The sequence below is a fragment of the Gopherus evgoodei genome, chromosome 10, assembly GCF_007399415.2.
Source record: "Gopherus evgoodei ecotype Sinaloan lineage chromosome 10, rGopEvg1_v1.p, whole genome shotgun sequence".
Classification (NCBI taxonomy): Eukaryota; Metazoa; Chordata; order Testudines; family Testudinidae; genus Gopherus; species Gopherus evgoodei.
In genome coordinates this window covers 53,441,585-53,467,453 of record NC_044331.1, presented here as the reverse complement: position 1 = coordinate 53,467,453, position 25,869 = coordinate 53,441,585, and the positions used below count along the sequence as shown (strand labels likewise).

Below are 25,869 nucleotides of genomic sequence, written 5' to 3'. Positions count from 1 at the left end.
CAGGTCTCCTTCCCTGCGGTTTGCAGGGTGGCTCCGGGAACGCGAGAGCAAACCGCGGCGAAGCGGGTCTCCTTTCCCGGTTTGCTCTCTAGTTCCCGGAGCCCCGAGCAAGCAGGTCTCCTTCCCTGCGGTTTGCTGGGTGGCTCCGGGAACGCGAGAGCAAACCGGGAAAGGAGACCAGCTTCGCCGCGGTTTGCTCTCCCGTTCCCCGAGCAAGCAGGTCTCCTTCCCTGCGGTTTGCAGGGTGGCTCCGGGAACGCGAGAGCAAACCGCGGCGAAGCGGGTCTCCTTTCCCGGTTTGCTCTCTAGTTCCCGGAGCCCCGAGCAAGCAGGTCTCCTTCCCTGCGGTTTGCTGGGTGGCTCCGGGAACGCGAGAGCAAACCGGGAAAGGAGACCAGCTTCGCCGCGGTTTGCTCTCCCGTTCCCCGAGCAAGCAGGTCTCCTTCCCAGCGGTTTGCAGGGTGGCTCCAGGAACGCGAGAGCAAACCGCGGCGAAGCGGGTCTCCTTTCCCGGTTTGCTCTCTCGTTCCCAGAACCCCGAGCAAGCAGGTCTCCTTCCCTGCGGTTTGCAGGGGGTTCGGGAACGCGAGAGCAAACCGCGGCGAAGCTGGTCTCCTTTCCGGTTTGCTCTCTAGTTCCCCGAACCCCGAGCAAGCTGGTCTCCTTCCCTGCGGTTTGCAGAGGGGTTCGGGGAACGCGAGAGCAAACCGCGGCGAAGCTGGTCTCCTTTCCCGGTTTGCTCTCCCGTTCCCCGAACCCCCCCTTGAAGCCGCCCAACAGCGCTGCAGTGTGGCCACATCTAACACCACTTGCAGCGCTGGTTGCTGTAAGTGTGGCCACTCTGCAGCGCTGGCCCTATACAGCTGTACTAATACAGCTGTAACTACCAGCGCTGCAAAAGTTTAGATGTAGACATGGCCTGAATTACAGCGAGTTGCACTAAATGGGCCGGGGAAGAGACTCTACCACTGTCCTTCTAACGACACTCCGGCGGAGCCCTCGGCCAGGCTGAGCTACAGCCGCTTGGGGCCGGGCGCACTGCAGGGAGCGCGGCGCTCCTGCCCAGGGCCAACTCCCGCGCTGGACCAGCCGCAGCGATAGGGGCAGAGCCTCGAAGCTAGCGCTGGAGCGGGGCGGCCACAGGCCTGCAGCCGCCTCTGACCGGCGGGGCTCTCGCACCACGGGCCTGACCCCGACCCGGCGGGCCTGGGAATCAGCTGGCGCGCATGCGCAGACGGAGTTCCGGCCGAGATGGCGGTCCAGCTGTCACGTGGGGCCGGTGAGCCTATGGGGCGGTGGCTTGCTGGGGGGTCGCCGGGAGGAGGCGTCTGGGCCTGTGGCCGTGGCTCCTGCTGGTTCCGCAGGGGCGGCCCTGTAGCCTCCGCCGGCTCGGAATGTGCTGAGTGACGTCGCCGCCGTGTTCCCGCCGCAGGCCGAGGCAGCCGCCGCCCCGCCCGAGGTGAGTGACAGCGGCGCCGGAGTCCCGGCCGCTGGGACCGCCAGGCTCGGCTCTGCCTCAGCGAGCCTGAGGTCCGGAGCCCCTGGCCCGCCGCGAGTCCGTGTCCCCGCGGAACCGCCCCGCCCCGCCCGGAGAGCCCGTGAGCCTGCGGGGCAAGGAGCGGCCCGGAGCGCCGGGGTCTCGTGGCGCCGCTTCCAAGCGCTTAGTGGTGTGTCCGCACACGGAGCTTTCGCGGACCGAGCTCGCGTCTCTTAGTGCCTTGCGCCTGGTCGGGGAGAGCGACGCCGTGTGGACACGCCCTTAGTTTTGGTTCCAAATGTTCCTCTTGTGCTGTGGGAAGAGGTAAAGGAAGCGGCTTCCGAATCGTGAAACAGTCCCATGTCTTCAGTGCCGGCACTGGGATTTCTTGATTCCCTGCAGAGTCCCGTCAGGCAGCTCTGTTCGTCTAGATTGTATCAGATCCGTGATCTGATGCGGAGAATTCAAGGATCACACACTTCCTGGAATCCATTCCTCCTCTGGTGTCACCATTTCATGGATCTTATTGCTGTAATTTGTAAGCATTTTCTGGCAGCATTAACTAGCCTAGTCTGGGACATTTATTGCTGTGATACAAGTATCTTGGAATCTAGAGTTAATGGAAAGACTTGGGCTGATGAATGTGGGTCAGGTCTTTAGTGGTTTGATACAGAAAATGCCTGAGTTGTAATCCCAACTTGGTCACTGAGTCTCTGTGTAGCCCTGTTCAAGTCACTTATGGCCCAATTTTCAGAGGTGCTGAACACATGCAGCTCCCATTGACTGCAGGGGGCCAGTTCCTTAGAAAATCAAGCTAATTTCTTCGTGCCTTGCCTCATTTGTAAACTTGGTAGTAATAATACTTCCCTGCCCTAGAAGGGTATGTTAACTTAATGTTTGTAATAGTGGATGTGGGGTTTGTTTGTTTTTTTTACTTACTTTGGTTTGGTTTCATAGTCGATTAGCTATCTGGTATGAAATGAAAGCTTATGCCCAAATAAATTTGTTAGTCTGTAAGGTGCCACCAGGACTCCTCCTCCGTTTTATTTATTTATTTATTTATTTTGCTGACACAAACCAACACGGCTACCACTGAAACCTCTCTGGTATGAGTGTGACAACTTAAATCCTCATTGTCTAATATAAACTTTAGTGCGAGAAACAGAAAAGATCTATAAATCAAATTTAAAGGAAATTATACCTTGTCTCATGGCTAACTATCCAGGCATAGAGGCTGGAACTGATTTTAAATTAAGCATTTCCTACTGTTTCCTGCATAGTCACTTTTAAACGTTGATTCGTGGTTGGAAATGCTGTTTGCTGCTCTAGACTGCCAGGCTGTACTTTGGTAGCTGCTATAAGGTGCAACTTTATTTTACCTATAATATTGTGAAGGGCGAGCTTGCTTTTAAAATTAGATTAGGCAGGCAGCACCTACAAGTTTTAAGGTATATTCTCATTCTGAAGGGCTCACCCCCCCTCCCCCCATATTGAGATGGAGCAATTTTATTTTGTCTATTGTCTTTCAGTCTGAAAGATCTCCTAGCATTTTACAATTTTTCAGACATTGCTGAGCCTGGGATTTGTGGCTGGAGTAGATCCCTCCCCTGCATTTGTTCTGTTTTTTAGTATGATTGTATTTTAATATGGCAAATACACAGGTGCTTTTTGTTCTGTATATATCGGTACATATATGCAAGAATTTTCACCCTCTACTGAAATGCAGCCATCTGGGGTACATTGCTGCATGTTTTTAATGGTTCACAGCAATGCTGCAACAAGTTAGGACTAGGAATGTAAAATATTAAATAGTTAACCTATAAGCATCAGTCTTAATGTATTCAGTAAATGTTTAAAACAGATTGTTTTCTTATGAAATTATTTTACCAATCTGATACCTGAACACTTCAGCTGCAAGATGAGCACTGGTAATTAGTAGAGGATATCTTATTGCTACTTTCCTCTTTAAAATGCGCTACAACTGCCATGTCTGCTGAACAGTCAATCTTATCCAAACTCCCCTCAGAAGCGACACTCCTGTCGAAAATGGAAAAGTCACTGATTTCAAGGCTGCTGTTTGTCACTCAATGGAGCATTGCATGAAACCCAGTGATCCTGCCATAACTACCAAACCTGCACTTATTGCCTCCTTGTTAGATCCACATCATAAACACATGCAGTTTCTGTCGCTAGTTGTCCAGATGGCTACTAAATCAGAGCTTCTGCAACTTACATTGATGTTAGAAATAGAAGAACCTCCAAGTGCCATGACTGAACTGGATGAGCCGATAGAGCCAGTACTGAAAAAAATGTGTGAAACTGAGAAGAGTGCTTTAGTGAAGCTTTTAGATGAAGATTATACCAATGAGGAGAGTGCAGTAGAAAATGAACTGGAAAATTACTTCAGGGAGCCTTGTCCTTCATTGGAATGCAGTCCATTGGCATGATTTAAGGTCAATGCACAGCGTTTTCCAAGGCTTGGAATGCATGTACCTGTGCATTCCAGGATCTTCTGCCTATAGAACAGGGGAGGGCAAACTGTGGACTGTGTGTGTGTGTGTGTGTGTAGGGGGGGTGTCAGGGCAGAGGGCTTGGGTGCTCAGCTTGTAGAAGTGCTCCCAGCCCTCTACCCTGAGCGGCTCATGGCAGAGGGCTGGAAGGGATATGCCCTGTTCCACCCCCTTCCCCAAAGCCCCGTCCCTACCTCTTCTCTGCCTCCTCTACAAGTTGCATGCACGCTGCCGCTCTTCCCCCTCCCCTTCGCTAGGGTCATCAGCTGATTGGCGTAGGGAAGGAGAGCGGGAGTGGCAGGAAAGCACCACCCTGGGGGAAGAATCGGAGGAGGGGGGAAGCTTGGCTGCCACAGGACCAAGCTTTTGCCTCCTGCCCCCGCAGGGGAGAGTGGTGGGCGGGGGGGGGCTGAGTGGGGCTGGGGACCGGGACTGCGGCAGCATGCCATTCAAAATCGGCTTGCTGCTGTAGGTGGCCGACCCTGCCCTACACCATTCTTGATTGTATAGATCTCTATCATATCCTCCTTTAGTGTTGTCTTTTCCAGGCTGAACAGTCCCAGTCTTTTTATCTCCATACCAGTAATCATTTTTGTTGTTCTTTTCTGTATCTTTTCTATTTCTAATAATCTCTTTTGAGATGGGGGCAACCAGAATGGCATGCAGTATTCAAGGTGTGAGCATACCGTGGATTTATATAGTGGCATTATGATATTTACTGTCTTATTGTCTATACTTTTGCTAATGGTTCCTAAGGTTCTGTTCGCTTTTTTGACATTCACTGCACATTGAGTGGGTATTTTTCAGAGAACTATCTACAGTGACTCCAAGATCTTTTTTGAGTGGTAACAACTAAACAGTTATGTTCCCCATCCAGAGCAGCCATGCCCAGTAATGAAGATCCACAGTAATTCTCAAGTCTGGCACCCTCCACAACTAAAGAATGACTTGTAGCACTGACTGATTCAGCTGTCCATAAGAACAGAATGGCTGGATCATGGGAAAATCAGGATAACATTCCCTAAATTATAGGATCCACTAATCTGAAGAAATCTAGTTGTTCTTTACCCTTTTATCCACCCTCATTTCCTTCCACTGTTACTTCTGTTCCACTTTTCCAATGTTAGGCCTGGTCTACACCTAAAACTTAGCAACATTGGTCGGGGGTGTGAAAAATTTCACACCCTGTGTGCTATAGTTAGTTTGACCTAACTCTCCACTGTAGATGCAGCTGAGTCAATGGAGGACTTCTTGGTGAGGTGGATTTACTTCAGTGAGGGGAAAAACCCCTTCCATTGCTATAGTTAGGGTATTTGGTACAGCAGCATAGTTCAGATCAGAGAGTTGTACTTATGTAGGATCCCTGTGCTCCTGCTTCTTTGTTGGCTTGTATGCTTCTCCTCCATCTCCTGACCCCCGCTTGCTGCTCTGCTCCCTTCCTCTCCGCTGCTGCTGATGCAAATTGCCACCATCACCTTGTCTTCAGGAAATCCCCTCCAGCTGCAATTGATTCCTGTTGAATTTAAGCTGATTTCAATTGACAGTTGAATTTAAAATATAAATAAATAAAAAATTATTTGGTGGGTTCCCTTATAACTAATGCACATTGATGGGACAAAAATCTGCTTCCTAAAACCAGAGTTATTTTTCTAAACTTTTTATATCACTGAAGGGGGAGACATAAAATTAGTTTAGATACACATGATCTTTCCCTTCCTGTATTTTTTCACAGCTTTTCAGCACTGTTTAAAATTCAATGGCACCATAACATGTATCCTCCTTCTGACATCTGTAGGCTTAGCGGAATATTAAGCCCCTTCCACTAAAATTTAGATCAGTGCCATTGCCCAAAGGTATAAGGGGAAGGAAAACAATTAATTGTCTTTTTCAGATGCATAACTGCATGATCCAGACATGCAACAACAAATGTTGGTGAAAAGGGAAGTTGAGAGTAATGAATATAAATCAGAAGCCAGGAATTATAGAAAATTGATAAGGGAAGCAAAGGGACATAAGGAGAAATCTGTGGCTGGCACAGTTAAGGACAAAAAATTTAGGAAGAAAACAATCCTAACAATGGTACTGGTCTGTTACTAGATGGAAATGGTAGAATTATTAAGAATGAGAAAAGGAAGAAATGTTCAATAAATCTCTGTTCTGTATTTGGGAAGGGGGGAAATGTCTAATGACATCACAGTACTCATGCCATTCCACTGGTATCTCAGGAAGATATTAAACAGCTACTAAAGTTAGACATTTTAAAATTGTCAGGTCTGGATAACTTGCATCCAAACTGGTTTAGGAGCTTGTTGGACTGTTAATGATGGTGGTTCCTCTTTTCCCTCCTCTCTTCCTCCCCCCCCCGCCCCCCCCAATAAGCCTTGGCACACTGGGGAAGGTCCAAACACTAGAAGAAAGCTAATGTGCCAGTAAATGGGATGACCAGACAATTATTGGCCTGTTAATCTGATACTGATCCTGGGCAAGATAATGGAGGGGCTGATATAGAACTCTATTAATAAAGAATTAAAGAAGGGTGATGTACTGCCAAGTAACATGCAGTTATGAAAAACAGATCCTATCAAACTAACTTGTCTTTTTCAATGAGATTACAAATTTGGTTGATAAAGGTAATAATATTGACATAATATAGGTGGACTTCTGTAAGGTGTTTGACTTGGTACTACATGACATTTTAATTAAAAAACAAAACCAAAAAAACCCTAGAACAATATAAAATAACATGACACACATTAAATGGATTAAGAGCTGGCTAACTAATAGGTCTCAAAATGCAATTGTAAATGGGGAATCATCATTGAGCAGGTGTATTAGGGTTCCACAGGGATTGGTTCTTATTATTTTTTTTTAATTTAATCTGGAAGAAAACAAAATCCTACTGGCATGCTTTTCTTTAGTTACCTCTCCTGGTAACTTGATCCATTTGTTTCTCTCCCTTGTTGGCAGTAGCTCTTCTTGAGTATACTTTCCTATGAATTTCCAAACCAATCACCAGTGGAAACAGTTGTTTTTCTCTCCAGTTACATGTCCTTGGAGAACAGTGAAACCCTTCCCAGCTGCTGTAGAAGGAGCTTGAGGGTTACATACAGACCAGACTAAACTTGGCTTCAGGAGTTCCCAGGAGGCAAGATACACAGAGAACAATTACACAAACAGAGCACAAACCAAAAGATGTAGTAATAAAATACAAATACCGTACAGTATTTCTGCTGGAGACTGCTGCTGAATGCTGTGATATAATGTAACTGGATGAGTATGTCCATGCTTGCTTTAGCTTAATCTCATTTACCTTTGGTATCTTGGCTCAGAGACATGTTAGGTTGTCCTCTCTCAGAATGCACAGGATCTGCCAGACTAGAAAGGACCAATGATCCTTCTAATCAATTGTCCTTTCTGTCATCATAGCAATATGGGAGGTAGATGTAAAACCCTTCAAAGTGTCTAACTGTGAATACAATGCTGTTCCAGCTGGTAATCTGCTGAAGTCTGAGGATTTGATGGGTCTTGTAGTTGTTAGTCTAGCTGGTATCATTGCTATGCTGTTCCTGCTCATATGTGACCAATCCTCTTTTGAAACTTACTAAATTACTTCCTTTAATATCCTGAGATATGTTAATTATAGGCTGCATAAAAGTAGTTTCTCATCTGTTTAAATGTGGTGGTTTTAATTTCACCTGCCCTCTTGAAGTATGGAACTGAACCATGTCACAATGCTGCTCTGTGTGAGGGCCCAGGTCAAACTGCCCCTCTTGCCCCTGCCGGGGCGGGGGGAGGAAGAGGAGGGCACTTCTGGGGTATGCACAGGGTGTGATGGGAGGGGCAGTGACAGGCAACCCACACCCTTCCTGTGACCTACTGATGGAGCCACCATTTGGGAAACACTGCCCCAGGACTGTTGTAAGCTTTTCTGGGTGGGGGAAGGGTTAGCAAAGTTTTATTCTTAAAAGTGAGAACTGCAGAAAACACTGATAATAATACTCAGTAGTTTGGTATAGTGCTTCCCATCCTTGGATCTCAACGTGTTTTAAAGGATAGGAAAATACATTTATCTCTATTGTATTTTGGGGTATCTGAGGTTCAGAGAGGTGTTGTGGCTTGTTCAGGGTCACACAACGAGCCAGTGGCTGATCTCCTAGATCCCAGCGTGGTGTTCAGTCTGCTAGGCCACAGCAGACCCATATTATTGGAAGAATGATGTATGGTCATCTGTTCCAAGTACTGTTTCAGAAACATGCCTGTGGACTGCAAAAGTGCAGTGGAAGAATGCCAGGGTCGTGGCTGAAGGTTCTCATTAGTATCGGTAACTGTATCCCTTTCTCAGGGTTTTCACTGTTTTCCAAGGACCAGGTATCCTGGGAATCTTCTGGTCTTGCATAGAAATATTCTGCATTGCGATTGTAGCTGTTCTTTTTGGATAGCTTCAGTGGATCTTCAGCAGGGAGTTGAATTGAATGCATACTTTGCTACAGTCACAACTATTAAAAATGTTTTCTCCAAAATTGTTCCTAAGGACCTCAAGGAACATGTTGTTCCCAGCTCCCTGGAGGATTGGTCAGCACTGAATGTGCTGTCAGAGCAGCTCAAACCCAAATCATTGCTGCAGTTGCTTGCTTCTCTTTATTTGACTGCCGTAGAGAGCTTTATGTAACTGAAGTGATTTTGTAATCATGACAGTGTTTTAAATCGCACACCCTGCACAATCACAGCATGGACTGGAATTGAATCTCTTCCATCTCAGAGTACTAGGATCAGAGGTTTACTGGAGCATCTGTGTATTGGGCAGAGCCCCCTCTTCAGCAGTAGGGGATTATGCACTTGCTTTCACACACTGTTCTTTTCGGTATCACCAACCCCAAACATTCAAAAATCACGAGTTAGCCCTCCAAAAATTAGAAAACTGAGTTTAATATCTTTGGTTTAAAAAAAAAAGATGGATTTTTTTTTTCCCTTTGGCCTTCTGATTTCTGAGCATTTAGGTTGTACTCTATTCATGTTCCTGGCTTTTCTCTAAATTTGAGGGCTAGAAGCTTTTTTGAAAGATGTGGAGATTTTTGGTTATATGAACCTGGGAGCTGAGTCTTTAAGAAAAATACCAAATATTTTGAAATTCACAGTAAAATTGTCAGAGTTGGTAACCACACCTCCTGCGACAGTATAACTGAGCAAGATTGCTCAGTGGCCTGTGTGAAATGATTTTTGGCCTCTCTCCACTTCTGACTGAACAGATATCTACATTACAAAAACCACACTTGAATTAGCCCCCTCTTAGCAAATGCATCAAGGATGAATGGACTCTGGACCATGTACTCTCCTGTTTGCCAAAGAGATGAGCCCTCCAATTTGTAGCTGAGTCACGTTCGGGTCACTTTGTGTTTCTGCTCTGGCTGTACCCATTCTGTGCATAGGGCTGTGAGACAAGCACCTCTTCATTTAGAGAAACATACCAGATGGTGGGATCATGTGTATGCTCTTGCTGGCCCAGCTGGGGAAGCACAGACATAGTCTTCTGCTTTGGGGATTCCCGCAGTGGGATAGTATCAGGATAATGTTAAGTCAGGCGTTCCCAAACTTGGTTCATGGCTTGTTCAGTGTAAGCCCCTGGCGGGCCGCAAGATTCTTTATTTACCTGAGCGTCTACCGCACCGCTTCCCACAGCTCCCATTGGCCAGAAATGGCAAACTGTGGCCATTGGGAGCTGCGAGCGGCCATCCCTGCAAACACTTAGGTAAGCAAAGCATCTCGCGGCCTGCCAGGGGTTTACCCTGAACAAGCCACAAACCAAGTTTGAGAACCCCGGTGGTAGGTCAAACTAGATTATCCAGTGGTCCCCTATGGCATTAAAATTTGTGACATGAGAGCATGATCCTCCCGGATTTCCCACAGTGTTACAGATGGGTCAGTAATTTTCCTGATTCTTAGTATTAGTTGGTTTTGTTGTCTGTCTCCTTGTTACTAAACTCCATGTGCTGTGGACCAGCCCAGTACAAGGAGGTTAATGGTGGTCATTCTATTTCCAGCAAAACAAAATATAGATTCCAGGTGCTTTGTCTCTGGGGTACCTTATTCTAATCCTATACTTAACTACGCTTTCTAAAGATAACCTTTTTCTCTATATCATTACCTGTGGTAATGTACCTGTAATCAATCAAAGCCACGAGACAAAAGGAAAAGGGCTTCTGTCTTGCAGTTGGGGTCTTTGGTCTTTACACTATCACTGGGCTCAGACAAGTTAATGGGGTGACATCTGATGGATGGGTGGAGTGACTGCAGTCAGAGGCTTGAGTGTCTGCATCCTGTCTCATTGCTCATTCTGAATCTGTGAGCACCCTAGTTCTGAGTGCCCCACTCATGAAACATCCAAGTCCATAGGACAGGGTTTCTCAGACTATCTTACGCTGTAGCTATAGACCAGTGGTCTCAAACTCAAATGACCACGAGGGCCACATGACTGACACACACACCCCTCGCTGTCCCTGGCTTTGCCCCCACTCCACCCCTTCCATGAGGCCCCACCCCTTCCCTGCCCCCATTCCAACCCCTTTCCTGAAGTCTCCGCCCCCTCCCTGCCCCCAGAGTGTGCATGAGGGGTGTAGTGGGGGTTCAGGACAGGGAGTTGAGGTGCAGTAGCGGGTTGGGGTACAGGCAGGGGGCTCAGGGTGCAGATGGGGTGTGGGATGCAACAGGGGGCTCAGAGCAGGGAATTAAGGGGTGGGGTGCAGGAGGTCTTTGGGCTCCATCGTGGCAGCAGTGCACAGTGGGGCCAGGGCAGGCGGCTGGCCCCGGCCCCGCTCCCGCTCCACTCCAGAAAGTAGCTGGAACCATGTCCCTGTGGCCCCTTGGGGAGGGAGGACGCAGGGCTCTGCAAGCTGCTTCTGCACCTCCAGGTACCTCCCCCGAAGCTTCCATTGGCCGTGGTGCCCCGTTCCCAGCCAATGGGAGCTGCAGGGGGGGTGGTGTCTGGAAGCCAGGGCAACACACTGATGGAGCCCTCTGCTTCTTCCCCGGTCACAGGGACGTGACGCCAGCCGCTTCAGGGAGCGGCGCGGGGCTCTAGGGGGGCAATCTCATGGATGTAGTTTGCCCACCCCTGGCCTGGAGGTAGGCTGGGGGCGGGCGGGCGTGGGCTGTTTGGCGGGCCGTGTGTTTGAGACCCCTGCTATAAACCATGTCTTGACAGAGATTCTCTGGTGGACACCACCACTCCCTTCCAGCTCTATGCCTTCCTCAGGGCAATTTGAGTCACTAGGACAGAATTAGAGAGATCAGATGAAAATAAATTTACAGCAATGTGATGGGTGTGGCTGCTTGAGTACTTCCCTTTCTTTTGTGCATCTGTTTGTCTCTAGGGGCATGTCTATACTTGCCATTTAAAGCAGAAAAAGTCTTTTTTTTTTTTGGCGCAAAAACCATGGGAGCATCTACACTTGTTAATGACTTTGTGAAGTGAAACTCAGCAGGTAAACAGACATCCATCTCTCCCCCTGTAAAGCCTTGGGAACTTTGAAAATCCCCTTCCTGTTTTCTTGGCAAATTCTCACTTTTTATGGCCAGGTGACAAGGCCTGCTCCCCGGAGCAAATGATTTCCTGCTTGGAGCAATGCTGAGCTACTGGAGTTGATCAGTGTTTGGGGAGAGGAGGCTGTGCAGGGACCCAGGATGCCCCCTCCCATCGCCTCCGCCCCCTTCACACAAGACCCATCCTCAAACTGGAGAGAGCTGCACTGTGGGATAGCTGCCCTAGACCGCTGTTCTCCTCCGGATTGGAAGTGCTGCTAATGTAAACACTCTGATGTCTGAGGAATTAAGGGAGTACACAAACCAACATGGTATATTCACCTGTGAAACTTAGTGTTAAAACTCTGCAAGTGTAGATATACCCTAGGATTTTTACAGGTTGCCTGCAGCCCCCATTATGTCCTTCACTGCTTTCCCTTGCAGTTTTGCTGTTCTGATATTTGATCACTTGAATTTGACCCAGAGAAGCACCAGACAAAAAGAGGGAGCCGTCTGGTTTTGAGTATTCATCAAACAAGCATTTGGAAATCTTGAGAGTCCTGAATTGAATTACATCTAGTAGAAGGCATTGCTTGAAGTACTAAGAAATGCTTCATGATTGTGACCGAGAGCTCCACAGATCATCGAAGAGCTGCTGTAATAGGAAAAAACTCTGAAGCTGTAGGATCCTGGAGAGGGGAGGGACCAATAGAGGAACTGATAACTAAAGATGGCTTGTGGGGATTCAGATTAAACAGTTGCTGTTCATTCAGTTCTTGTCGCTCTGGCTCCGCATAACATGTTTACTACTGTAGACCAGTGGTTTTCAGGTTTTTTTTCTGGCAACCCAGTTGAAGAAAATTGATACCCATGGCCAGGGGAGCTGGGGATGAGGGGTTTGGGGTATGGGAGGGGCTCGAGGCTGGGGCAAAGTGTTGGGGTGCAGGGGTGAGGGCTGCAGGGTGGGACCAGGAATGAGGGGTTCAGGGGTATGGGAGGGGGATCTGGGCTGGGGTAGCCGGTTGAGGTGCAGGAGGGGGTCAGGGCTCTGGGCTGGCAGTGCAGGCTCTGGAATGGGGCTGGGAATGAGTGGTTTGGGGGGGGGCTCAGGGCTGGGGGAGGGGATTGGGGCATGGGGTTGGGGCATGGAGTTACCTTGGGTGGCTCCCGGTCAATGATGCAGTGGGGGTGTTAAGGCAGGCTTTCTGCCTGTCCTGGCACCGCGAACGCGCTGTGCCCCGGAAGCGGCCAGCAGCAGGTCTGGCTCTTAGGCAGAGGTGCACAAGCGACTCCACACTGATCTTGCCTGCAGGCACCCTCCTCTATCCCCCAGCTTGGAGTCCTGTGTGCAGCTGGTGTTTGGGGTGAGGACAGTGCGTGGAGCCCCATGGCCTCCTCCCCCCCTGGGAGCCAGACCTGCTGCTGACTACTTCTGGGGCACAGCGTGGTGTCAGAACAGGTAGGGATTAGCCTGCCTTAGTCTGGCAGCACCGCCGACGGGACTTCTAACGGCCTGGTCAGTGGTGCTGACCAGAGCTGCCGCTACCCAGTGCCTTACATTCCATGACCAAGTACTGGGTCACAACCCGCAGTTTGAAAGCCACTGCTCTAGGCCACCTGCCACTTGGCATCTTGTAGAGAACGCTTGTTCTGACTAGCAAGTGTAACTTGGCTCTGTGCTTCCTTCGTGCATACCGATGTACGTGTTTGCTCTGCCATCTATTGCTTTATTCTCTAGTACTTAAATACATTTGACAATATTGTCAGAGAGAACTTTCATTTATAGTTTTGCTATAATTACACTAATTCTGGGGTGGGAAGAGATGGTGGTGACAAGGTTTGTATTTAAATATTCCCTGCAGGGTGGATTGATTTACATCAATTACTTAAATCCTAATTTAAATTACTAAGTGGAAACTTTTTGATTAAAACTGATGATTCAAATCAATATTTCCATTCGTACTTCCTTTATTTTCTAAAGAAAAGTGCTTCTTATTGGTTCAGAATTGTTAAAACCTGTTTATTTACAATTAAATAATGCCTTTACACTGGATTTAATACATTTTTTTTGCCATTTAGGAGGGTACACCATAACTAGAGTAAGTATCCATGATGAGTGGAATCATAAATACTAATATTTGAGAACTGAGCCAATTACAGCTCACGTACAGAGAAACTGTAACATAGGAATGTGTGATCACCCAGGTGGGCTCAGCGGATGATCCTGATGAGATACAAAGATGATGTCTCCTGGAGTTAGAGGCCGGGTCTCAGTGCCTGTGATGACTTTGCACGTCTCTTGCATCCAGTAGTATGGGCCTGAATCTCCCACAGGCTCAAGCTCCTAATATAGTACATGACTTATTGTGCCATAGTTATAAAGCATGACCTTCAAATTTGAATGTTTTCCCCATAATTCTGGCTTTATATAGAAAAGCAGCCTTTAACCCAAAGCTTTTTGGGTGGAGGCTCATGGATTCAGCATATTTATTTTTTTTATTTAACATATTTTGTACTAACGTCAGATTTAATTTTAAACAGATTATTTTTAAAAGAAAAACTTGTAATTTAAATGAAAAAAATTCCATTTTTTTTTTTTAAATCATGATTTGTATTTCCCTGTGCCATGCAGAACTCAGATTGGCCTAAGAATGACTTGCTTGGCAACGAAGACTCCCCCTAGCCCCAGTGTTGCCTGTATTCCAGATACTAACAGGTCTCAAACCTGAAGCTTTCAGGTGCATCCTTCCTAATTTTCTTCCTTTCCCTTTGCAGGTGTGAATGACAGAGGAGGTGCCCCCAACTGCAGTTAGTGACATAAACCTGCGTCTTCTCTGCCACGATGACATAGATGTAGTGAAACAGCTCTGCGGTGACTGGTTCCCAATAGAGTAAGTAACACTCCTGCGGAGGGTGGAGGGGGCGTGCAGAGAGACAGTCTATAAACAATTAGTGTGAAAGTGTGGAGCTGAGAGCATAGGCAGGTACTGTGACAGCTGCCCCACATTCCAATGTACTTCAGTCCTGACCATCACCTACTGCCTGTCCAGTCCTGTGTCATCTATACAGCACTGCCAATTGTCCATCAGAATTCAGGGGATCTTGAGAATGAACAGCAGAAACAGATAAACTCTCTTGTTTCAAACAATCCCAAAGCCCCCACCAAGGGAACTGTGGGCATCTTATAAGGAGCTTTGTAATAAAGGGGAGAAATCTTACAGAGGGCTGCTTCTCCCCCTTCCACGTCTTCCCCCCCATTAAGGGAATACTTTTGGAGGGAGGGAGTTGGGAGTCATGTTTCCACAAGAAATGATGGAATCTGTGTCAGTCGGGTTACTGATAGCATAGAATGAAATTACTCAAGCTGTGATGTGGTCCAGACACCTGGGCTAACACTCACACCTTTACAAAAAGTGCCATGGGAGCTTTAATGATTACATGCAGAGTCCTTAGTTTTAACTCCATCCGGAAGAGATTCCCTCCATCAGCAAAGCTTCGTAGCTTGGATATCTATTGACTCCTGTAGAAGAGTGCCCCCTACTAAACTGCCAGCACTACTTCCTTCAGCATCTGAGTGTTGGTTGCAGGTCTCCCACTGAAGTCTTATTCTGGCCCAGCTTATGTTGTAACCCTGCCAGATTCCACAGGGTGGTCTGACTGCAGGCTCGTGGCTCAGTTTGAAATGCTGTGTGTTCCCTAAGCATTCATGGATATTGCTTTTTTTTTTCTCTCTCTTCCCCCTCCCCCCCCCAGGTACCCTGACTCATGGTATCAGGACATCACTTCCAACAAGAAGTTCTTTTCCCTTGGAGCCACCTACAGAGGCACCATTGTGGGAATGATAGTAGCTGAGATAAAGAGCAGAACAAAAGTGCATAAAGAGGTAGGCAAGCCATAGTCTAAGATGAGATGTGTGTATACCCCCAAATGATTACCTGCTCTGGGGCCCATTTCTCTCATTGCCTGGCTACTCATTTGAGCTGTCAAAAGACCAAATTTTTCAAGACCTTTTATTGTGCACCACCAGCAGGTCATTTTACTACGCTCCAGTTGGTTACACCTGTGCAAACCCCATTTGAAGGCTGTGATGTTGCTGAGGGCATAACATGGCCTGTAGAACACTGTATTACTATTGATGTGTAAGAAAGAGGATCCCAGCTTGACTCAGAGTCTAGAGTCTGTTTGCAGAAGCTGGAGTGGACGACAGGGCATGGATCACCACTGTCTGAAGACCGGATACTGGGCTAGATAGACCATTGGTCTGACCCAGTATAGCCATTCTTATGCAGAGTTGGCAGAAAAAGCACATTCTAGCTGGTAAACTGCTGACATTTGATCTGGGCACTCAAACATGGAACCCCACAATGCCATTTAACACTTTCAGTAAACGACTAAACATGAAACAAGTGTTTGGTTAACAGTTAACTGTGGAAGACATTAAAGGAACTAAATGATTACTATCCCCCAACTGGCAAGAAATATGAAAATAGCAGAAACTCCTCCCGTAGCCCAAATAGATTCTTTTCTTTTCCTCCATTTAGGGGGCTGTTTATCTCCCCATTTCCAACAGCTCCATAAAGGCACCTGGGATAAGAAAACTCTTCTGTGAACCAGATGCGTGCTTTGTTTTGACATTATACACTGTGCTATACACATGTATCCTACTAAATGCTTTGTCATGTCTCTACTCAGGATGGAGATATTCTAGCTTCCAGTTTTCCAGTCGATACTCAAGTTGCTTACATTTTAAGTCTAGGAGTGGTGAAAGAATTTAGAAAACATGGAATAGGTAAGAACATTCTAAATAGCTTTTCTATGTCTGTTGCTGAGCACCAATCCATTGTGTGGTTTATTTATCGCTTGTGACTCATGTTTGGTATATGGGTGAAGCTTATAGAACTAAGACTGTCTTGACTCTGCCCACTTCAGAGAGTAGCTTGCACACTAAGCTTGTATTGAACTTGTCATGTCTCAAGGAATTGGAAATAGGATATAGATTACATTACACTAGCTCACTGTTGCATCTACAGTGTGATTGAGAGTCCTTACCATCTGGTGGCTGTTCAGTGGCCTTTGAAAACAGTAGATGGATCTCAGTCCCATTCCCAGTGGATAGCTGACCATGCTGAAAACACTGTCATAAACTATCAAACTTGCTAGCAGTGCCAGCAGATCTGCTATGGACTGAATGGCTGTGGAGACAGAACTCCTAAAGCCCACGAAGCTGTTAACCCCATCCTGGAGGGGAGGCATGCTGATACTGATGGCGAGGGGAGAAGGGGGAACGGGCACTGCCGTTGCTCATGCTGTGCCTGTGTTGTGCTGTGGGGGAGAATTACAGGCCTTGGAGGCTGCAAATGTGTGACATCTTCTCCAGCTGTTAAAAAGCAGGGGAGGAACAAGAGGGGTTCAAGAAGTAGCATAATACTGTAGATCAGAATATATCCATCAAGCGAGTGGAGTGATCAGAGTGAACCCCAGCTACAGCACAACAATTTCACTGCCTTGGAGAAATCCTAGAGTAAGAAGTCTTCCCTCTTTAATGTGGCAGAATGTATGCTTGAAGGCCAGATAAAAAGCTTTGCTTCAAATGATTTGCACATGTGTATTCTACTCTTGGGGAGTGTGCACAGCTGGTGGAAAATTTTCCCTCAGTGGTATCTGTTGGGACAGCTCAAGCTTCCCCTGCTTTCACTCGCTACTGCATGCAGATATAAAGGGGGGAGCTGCCCCAGCCCCCCTCAGTTCCTCCTTACTGCCCATGATGGTTGTTGGAATGTATTTGTCTTGTTTTAATAAGAACTCTGTGTGTTATAGTTACTTGTTTGTATGGGTTTTAGTGTTGGAACTTTTACTAACCAAAGTTTACTACTTTCTTGGTTCCCCAATTTGGGGTTCCATTGTTGGGACCAAGGAATCCTCAGTCACTGGGCTTCAAGGCCTGTCTTTCGTGTTCTAAACAGGGGTGGGCAAACTCCAGCCCCTCAGAAGTGGCCCTCGGAAGCGGTCCTCCGGTGGAGGGACTGAGGGCTCCATGTGCGTTGGCCTTGCCTCCAGGCACTGCCTCCCACAGCTCCCATTGGCCGGTAATGGGGAACCCTGGCCAATGGGAGCTTCGGGGGAGGTACCCGGAGGGGCAGCAAGGGCAGTGCATGCAGAGCCCTCCATCCCCCTTCTCCCAGGGGCTGCAGCCCTTCCTGGAGTGGCACGGAGCTGAGGCCAGGGCAGGCAGGCAGGGGGCTTGAGGGTGGGGCTGAGGGTTGAGGTGCAGGGGGTGAGGGGTGGGGCTGGGGATGAGGGGTTTGGGGTACAGGGTGCCCTGGGGCTGCAGTGGGGAGAGAGGACACCCCGCAGCCCTCTCTTGCTGCAGCAGCTCTGGGCCGGGGGAGGGGCTCCTCTGGCCAGGCAAGGGGCGCCTCTCCCCACCTGCCTGCATGGCCCTTGGCAGCCTGCTGCACGGTCGTGCAGCTTACAGGGAACTTATTCTAGGAGCTTCGTTCAGAGGCACTGATGGCTGGTGCAGAGGCTTGGCTGCACTCTCCACCCTGTCCCAGTAAGAGCACTGCTGCTCTGTGTAATGCTGTTCTTCCTTCCTTTGATAGGTTCCCTCTTACTTGAAAGCTTGAAGGATCATATATCGACAACTGCTCAAGACCACTGTAAAGCCATCTACTTGCATGTCCTCACCACCAACAACACAGCAATTAACTTCTATGAAAATAGAGACTTTAGACAGCACCACTACCTGCCCTATTATTACTCTATCAGAGGGGTCCTCAAAGATGGCTTCACCTACGTTCTATACATCAATGGTGGACATCCTCCTTGGACAATCTTATATCCTTTACCCTGGATTTGATTAGCTGCAGAGCGAGATATCCCAAATACCATGTGTCTGGTTAAAACAAACCCTGCAAACCAAGTCTGTTTGCAATTGACTAATCCTAGTTTAAGGGTAGGCTTCACTGAACTGGATTCCTTGCTTTCCAGAGGAGATTTGGATTTGTCTCTGACATGTTCATGCCTGACTTCCTCAGGAGTGCTATGGGATCTGTTCAGTAGAACAGTACATGTCTCTTGTGAGGTTGGGATGCTTTTCTACGCTGGACGACTGATGGTAATACAACTGTTTAGCTAGGACTAGGTGTGGATGGGCACTGTGCAAAACTCACTCAGCACGGCTCTGCTGACTGCACCTGAGGCAAGACCTGCAGCTCCTCCCCTGGTATTCCAGTCCTGGGCTCCCCACATGGCTTTGTCAATGTATCTAAGGGCTCTTGTATACTGCATATGCTTTGCTGGCATAGCTGTGCCAGCAGAACCCCCTAGTGGAGATGGAGCACAAACCAACACTGTTTCTGTCAGCCATAGCTAATGTTGTTTGGGGAGCTGGTTCTAGCTATACAACAGAAGAACCTTTCAGTCACCATAGTGGTGTCTACACTGGGGGGTTTGCCAGCATTGCTGTGCTGACTAGAGGTTGTGATTTCCCACCCCCTACGCTCCCCGCTGACACAGCTGTGCTAGCAACACTTAGTGTCCAAGCCTTAATCCCAACTTACAGCATCATCTTCGGATCCGGTCTTGGTTCCACTTGAGCAGAGACTGCTCCATTGCATGGTGCTTCCACCAGGTGCCTTCCAAATGGTTTTCACTACTGATGTGATTGGGGATTTGAAGTCATGGTCTTCAGAAATGAAGGGCTAGTGAGCTGTTCTCCTCCGGTCCAGAGAAGACAGGCAGGGTTTGCCCTTTGTTGGGTATATCAGAAACTTGCTAACTATTGTAGATCATGCAGATAGAACCTTCCCAATGCTAATGGTGTGTTAGGCTCCAAATGCAGTTGGAAGCATGCTATTCAGTAAGGTATCTTACTCCACTCTTCTGAACAGCTCTAGGGATTCACACACTCCTCAGGGAGGCAGGGTGGGTACAAAACACAGATGACAAACTAAATTATAGGATATGCTTCAGGTCAGTCAGTCTGGGGGGAGCATAAATCAGTCCCTTTTCCCTAACTCCTTAATGGTAACCAGGGCTTTGGAGCTGTGCTCTGACTCCGCTCCAGCTCCAGGCAAAAACCTGCAGCTCCACTGCCCCAGAGCTGCTCCGGGCTCCGCTCCAAAGCCCTGATGGTAACATGTAGTTGTAGCTGAGCAATGAAAATGTCTCTGCTGCCAGACGGGCCATGGCTCCAGCAGCTGGAGTGCTGTGGAATGAAAGTGATTATTCAGCTAAAGCATTTCCTGGGCATATTGTAAGGAATGTTCCCAAGGTGTCTTACTCTTACTGTGCGGTACAGACCTGCTTATTTGTACCTGAGCAGTTAGCTGGCCAGTGCTGCTTTGCCTGGACTAGCTCTCATTGCCTACTACTGTCCTACAAGCTGCTGTCAATACAGTATGTTTTAGATTGTTTCTTACATTTCACTGTAAATGTCCCTGTTGTTCTTAACTGAGGCTCACTGACTACCTACAGCATATTGGCTCAACGCTCGCCAGCCTGAGTCCATGTTCGATTCCTCACCGGATATACCGCCAAGCTCAGAGTCTCCTCCGCAGCCTGCTGCCATGGTCTGGCATTTCTGCAAAGAGTGGCATTGAATACAGCCGGGCAACGTGACCCAGTCAGAGCGTGGCAGCAAAGCGAGAGGTAGGCAGCTGAGAATGGGGTTTACCTTCTCTCCGGAGCCCTGCACTGCAACAAGCCAGTGGCATAACAGATCCACCGTAGCGCCTGGGGCACATGAGGCAAGATGCCTAAAGCAAGGGACACTGCAACATAGACTGTGTGCCTCAATGTGCAATTCAGCCTCTTGGAAACAGCTAGAGCCCAGCTTCTGAGAGCGCTGCACCCCAGGATCCCTCTGTGAAGGACTGTACACTGGCAACTATTTAATAATCTTGCCTCTTTTGTTATTGACTTAGCTCCTGCTACAGTTGATGGCAGAATGCCTATTGACTTAAGGCTTTGATTCCCCCATCCCCTCCCCCCGAGAATTAACTTGATGTAATTTATTTGGGCCCAGTGAATGTTGTTAAAAGCAATCTCCCGTGCTGCAGGTGACCCCTTTCCTTGAGCGTTTAGGGCAGCTCAGCTAGGCCCTGAGCATTTGAGACTGTGTCCCCCCCACCCCCAGTTCTGCAGGGTCTGGAAATCAGAATAGCTAACTCCCCATTCTCCTCCCACTGGTTCAAATGTGCAAAGCCTCAGCGTCTTAGACTGTAAGCTCTTCAGCACAGGGGCTCCCATTTTGTTCTGTAAAGCACAATGTCTCTCCTTTCCTTTCCATGGTTTTCAGACAGCTGTTCTCTTGTCTTTAATAGGATAATTCTTCCCTTTATCTCCTGAATCATCTGGCTCTGCACTGATTCCAGTGATGCGGGCTTCCTATCAAGAACCCAGCCTCTTAAAATTGACCACTCAGCTGTGGATTGACTGAGATTTGGTAGACCATATGTTTGACTTGCTGCAGCCTCGATTTGCCGTCGTCTTGGCCCAGAGTCCCAAGGAATCCTGTTGTGGATTGACAGTCGTTGCTGTCTTATAAGGGGTGTCACTGTGCTGTAGGCAAGTGGCCCTTCCCATTACAGCTCTGTTTTTACACCTCCCCTCCCTCTCTCCTTGCTTTTGGCCAGTACTCACATAGATGCACATAGTTGTACATGAGATGGACAAGGATGTAGTCATCTGCTTTGCCATAGCATAGCTAATGACAGGAATACACAATAAGGCAATCAACATGCACTGACCAACCATGTTAGAGCCCACAATACATCAGAGGGCCAGGGCTGGAGTGGGCCCGCCATGTCCTCTCAGTCCAAGGGCAGATGGAAATGGGGCACATTTCTCTTGGGCTCCCATGCTCCTGCTGATGAGTCTGTGTTGCTGCTGCTAACACTCCTGCCCACTCACAGGAAGGAAACTGCTGCTGAGATGCCCAGAGATAGTCATCACCCCATGACTTAAAAAGAAGCATCTGATTCATGATGCTCTAAAGTAGAACACAGGGATTGAAATTGCTGTTTCATAGTGAAATATATTTATAATATACTGTGTAGATCCTTCTGCCTTGAGTCTGAGCTAGAGCTCACCAGGATAGGAGTGGGGGAGATGTATAGAGTTATTCCTGTAGTTGGAGCCCTAGAGGGAAGCGTGAGCCACCTCCATTCCCTTACACTGTCAATGTTGGAACCTGAGTTAACCTCCCTCAGGCTGTTTAGGAATGAGACTTGTTCACAGATTGCTGCTTTTGAAGAAAATTAGCTGCTGCCCCACTTGTGTTTATAGAGACTGCAGGCCATGAGAGATGTGGAGGGGGTGCGCTGACCGGCAGCCTTGCTCGGTCCGTGCCAGGAGTTTGGTATTGAAGTCCCTGTGGAGGCTGCATCGTGACTGTCAGCAGTGAAACGCTTGCTTTGTTTGCACAAGACTTGTGCAGGACACTTGTCTCCTTATGTGGAGCTTGCCAGACATTGACCTCCCCAATAGGCCGAAGGCCCCAGACCTCCCCCCATACTGAATTAGTGTGCAAAAAGACCTCATAGCCACAGGAGGGGCACCTGAGTGCTAGCAGGACATTGCAATAGTGCTGTCCCATCGGCTCTGCTAGTGGGATCAGCTGGGACTGAGGAAATAGGAGCAAAGCATACACTGTGGGTAAATGCCTGGCCTCCTTCCAGCAATTGTCAAGCCCCTTCTTCCCCTGGCAGAGGCTGTGCCCCCTTGGCTCTGCACCCCCATTCCCACTGTTCATGTGGCCACTTTGAAACTGGGAGTTGGCAGAGGATGTTTTGAACTAAAGCTGGGGTGTTGTCTCCTGTGGGTGGTAGGTAACTAGGAGGTTACTACAGAGACAGGGACTGATGGGGTCTTACAGTGCAAAGTTGGCCTCTTAAAGTAACTTAAATCTGCTGGAAGAATTAGTTCTCCAGATGTCACCTAAAGACAAGTAAATGTCTAACTGTAGAGGATAACTATCCTCTTGCTATTACCATGTCAGCTGCTATCTAAGTGGGGTGGGAATAGTGTCCTATCTTATCAGAGGCCTCTGCCTGGAACTGCTAGCATCCTAGATAAAGGACAGTCTTGGCAACCCCCTCTTCAGGAAGCCCTTAAAGCCTGTTTTTAATACAGAATGTGTGCTGCAAATACAGCTTGCACTCTGTAACCCTGTCCCATGTGGGGTGGAGCCAAGGCCAGGAAGTGAATGACTCGAAGGGAGAGCGCCTTTGGGAGGGGGGGGAGAACTAGAGGATGGGTTGGTGGTGGGGCTGTGCAGCCATCGCTGTGTGTCTAATTCAGTGCATTGAGGCAGGTAGAGCCCCTGCCTGAGAAAGAGGGTAGTGACTGACCAGCATGGGCTGGGGCCAGTTTTGTGGGGAAAATTCCAGTGAGGAGGGGAGATCTAGACAGAGCCATGCAGTGATCTTCACTCATTCAGACTGAGAATCAGCCTCCTCTCCCACCAGCTCTGCTTTGTTTTTGTGCATGTCAAGTCTTTTGGCTGGGGGGCCCTTCTCTTGCAAAGAAGTTGCCTTCCCAGGAGGAATGGAATCTCTGCAAATGTATGTGCATTCCCTGCTCTGCAGCCAGAGGCAGCCCACCCAGCAGGCTGGGCAAAATGACAGTCCTCCCCTCCTGACACTGAAATGTCTTAGATCCAGCTGGTAGCTGGTCCGGAGGTGACAGTTAGGCTGCTTAGAAGTGGGTTTTAGAAAGGGCTCCTCTGAGCCAAGCCTGTTTCCATGGGTTGGGCTGACACCTCAGAGCAGAACTTCTCAGCCTTGTTCTCCCATCACCTTGTTTTTTCTCTCGTTTCCCTGGCCCACCTGCCTGGTATGGATACCAGTGTGCTCTGTATTTTTTGAGGGGCGAAGAAGAGAAAGAACTGTTCCCTACGCTGATAAAATTTGCTAAAAGTTTCCATTGGATTATTAGGAAAGTTCTAACCCAGTATTCATTATGCACTCAAGTGCTGGGCCACATGGGATGTTAAAGGCTGCAGCCCTTGTGGGGCACATCCCTATGCTAATGGCAAGGGCAGCCTCCCTCTGAGCTGCCCAGCCCAGGTCTCCAGACTCTGGCTGATTTACAGCAGCCTGAGGTTTCCTCTCCCTTCAGTGCCCATCTGCATTCTAGCCAAGAAATGCCATCCTGCTTCCCCTGTTAGACCTGTGCTGTTGGTGGTATGGGAGCTAAGAGGGTGAGGAGACTTGAGACCTCTGAAATAGACTGGATCTGCCCTTCACTGGCAACCTGCTGTCTGAGCAGTTAGGAGTGGGTGCCATGCAGCTTCCTCCTGATTGCCGAGCCTTGTACTGCTCCTGGTTGGGCCTGAGTGGAATCTTTCTAGTTGCTGTGGGCAGGATGTGGAGGAAATGTGGACAACCTAGGACTGATGGGCTTTTCCTGGGGAGGGGAAGTTACCCTGTAGAACCTCCTTGTTCACTCTCCCTATACCCATGCATGTGTCCTAGAACTGCATTTGTACTTTGTGTGCACTAATGAAGCGGAGGGCCACATGGCTGAGTTAGCCTGCTCTTATACACACAGGAACCACAAGGGGGAGAGATCAGTCTGTTTGGGATGCAGCCACTGTATTAGCATGTGCCACAGAGGAACAGGTTCTCTAGCTGCCAGTAAGATCACCAACAATCCTTCAGTTGTGGGGCTACCACAGAGGCACTCAGAGACTGGGTCTGATTGGCTTGAACTCCTATTATAGACCCTTCGTAGAGAGGCCTTGCCATTCAGTTGTGTGACAGATGGCTTTATTCTCAATGTGTTTTTAGATGGGGCCTGTTGGTTCTTCCCACTGTAAATGAGTTGGGTCTCCAGTGGAAAAACCCCTGAGCACTCCCTTCTGTGCCAGGGAGATTTTCCCAGGCAGCACAGCCATTGACAATTTGCTTTGGCCCAGGCTTGAAACTCTTCCTGGTAATGCTGTATAGAGGCTCCTAGCTGTGAAATTACAGGGGTACCTACTCAAGCCCAGCTCCCTGCCCAAGCAGACTTAGCCAGATGCACTGTTTGAGCTCCCAATCATGTATCCTACACTGTAGTATTTAGGACAGTGAATATACCAATGTAAATGACCCTTGATCTAGTGGCTCCTGGCAGATTCCATTTCCTCACCTCCAGAGAGGCTGTGGTTTCTCAAAGCAGCTTAACCTAATTTGCAGTAACTGGTTTTGTATTTTTTTCCCATATGTAGCTCATTTTTTAAAAAGTATACACTTGTGCTTGAGGAGTTAGTTGCTGAACATGCTTCAGTGTGCAGTGGGTTTGTTTTCCTTGCACTTTACTATCTCTCTGAAATGGCTGTGCAATACAGAATCTTTTTTCCTGTAGGCCTAGGTTTGAACTCTTCCAACTGTTTTTGTACCTGTGGCTGTTGTCCATTCTAACTCCCAGTGCCCCAGCAATGAAGCACGTCCAGAGAAGCCAAGCTACTTCTCCTACCTGTGATGCCCCTTTATGAACTGTCCTCATTGCAAAAGCTTGTCAGCCACACATCACCCTGTCACAACCCTCCTGCCCCCTGTATTTATTGAAGAGCATATTGCTGCCCCAGTCAGCCTGTCTCTCTAAATGTCTTCAATTAAAATGATTTTTTCTTTTGTGATTCTCCTGCTTGCTTTCAACTGCTGCTCTTGCCAATGGCAAGGACATTAGTGTGCTCTATAAACACAGGTGACAAAAGCAAAAAGCAGCTGCTGCTCTTGGAGCAATGGGTGAGACAGCTGGGCCATGCTTCCAGACAAGGTTTGCTCTAGTCAGCCCTAGCAGGGAGCATGGCTGAGAGGCTTCTGTGACCCTACTGCTGGAACAATCGTTTCCCTTCAGAAAGTGGCTGGGGAGAGCCCTGTGCAGGCTCAGCACAGTCCTGCACACCTATGAATTTTGGTTGAAGTAACTTGTGCTACTTCCCCTTTACAGTGGCATGTGGTAGTGTTCTTGGCACTGTCAGGGCTCTCCACAGAGCAGCTCTTCTCTCAGCATCAGGTCCACTTGCACCATTTTATCAGCAGGTCTCTCTCCTGGGGAGTTAGTAAGATTCTTAGTTCACCCTCTTCTCACCCCTCCTCCCCACCCTAACTCTTCCTGGCTGCCTGCATTAAAGGGGTTCTATTGACAGAAGCATCTCACCATTCCTGATCCAAGCACATCCCTTGGTGCTGCTGCTATTTTTGCACCTCCCCCTCATGTAGATTTAGGGGGGGAGAAATGGCATCTTATGTGGAAGTCATACCACCCCCTTCCTGGGCAAGCATAACCCCAACATCTACTCTCTCCAGCTCCATGGGGGCTGGCTGATGTAATACTTGATGTCACTTTATCTCAAGACCTTCCTATCTTCTCTGG

The 25,869-nt window shown here is 48.3% G+C and overlaps 1 protein-coding gene across 5 annotated transcripts; it reads left to right on the top strand.

Annotated features, from left to right (window-relative positions):
• The first annotated feature begins 1,295 nt into the window (after positions 1-1,295).
• Positions 1,296-25,129, top strand: NAA60 (N(alpha)-acetyltransferase 60, NatF catalytic subunit). 5 transcript variants are annotated; one of them, XM_030578946.1, is made up of 8 exons: positions 1,296-1,459; positions 13,582-13,601; positions 14,278-14,393; positions 15,256-15,385; positions 16,195-16,291; positions 18,105-18,339; positions 19,968-20,154; positions 20,829-25,129. In XM_030578946.1, exons 3-7 carry the CDS (start codon positions 14,284-14,286, stop codon positions 20,122-20,124), a joined length of 729 nt encoding a protein of 242 aa, XP_030434806.1. In that variant the 5' UTR covers positions 1,296-1,459; positions 13,582-13,601; positions 14,278-14,283; the 3' UTR covers positions 20,125-20,154; positions 20,829-25,129. The 5 variants fall into 5 exon arrangements, with proteins under 5 accessions (XP_030434806.1, XP_030434802.1, XP_030434807.1 ...); XM_030578942.1 differs by lacking the exon at positions 13,582-13,601 and having other exon boundaries at positions 1,297-1,459; XM_030578947.1 differs by lacking the exons at positions 1,296-1,459; positions 13,582-13,601 and adding an exon at positions 1,640-2,015.
• The last annotated feature ends 740 nt before the right edge of the window (positions 25,130-25,869 follow it).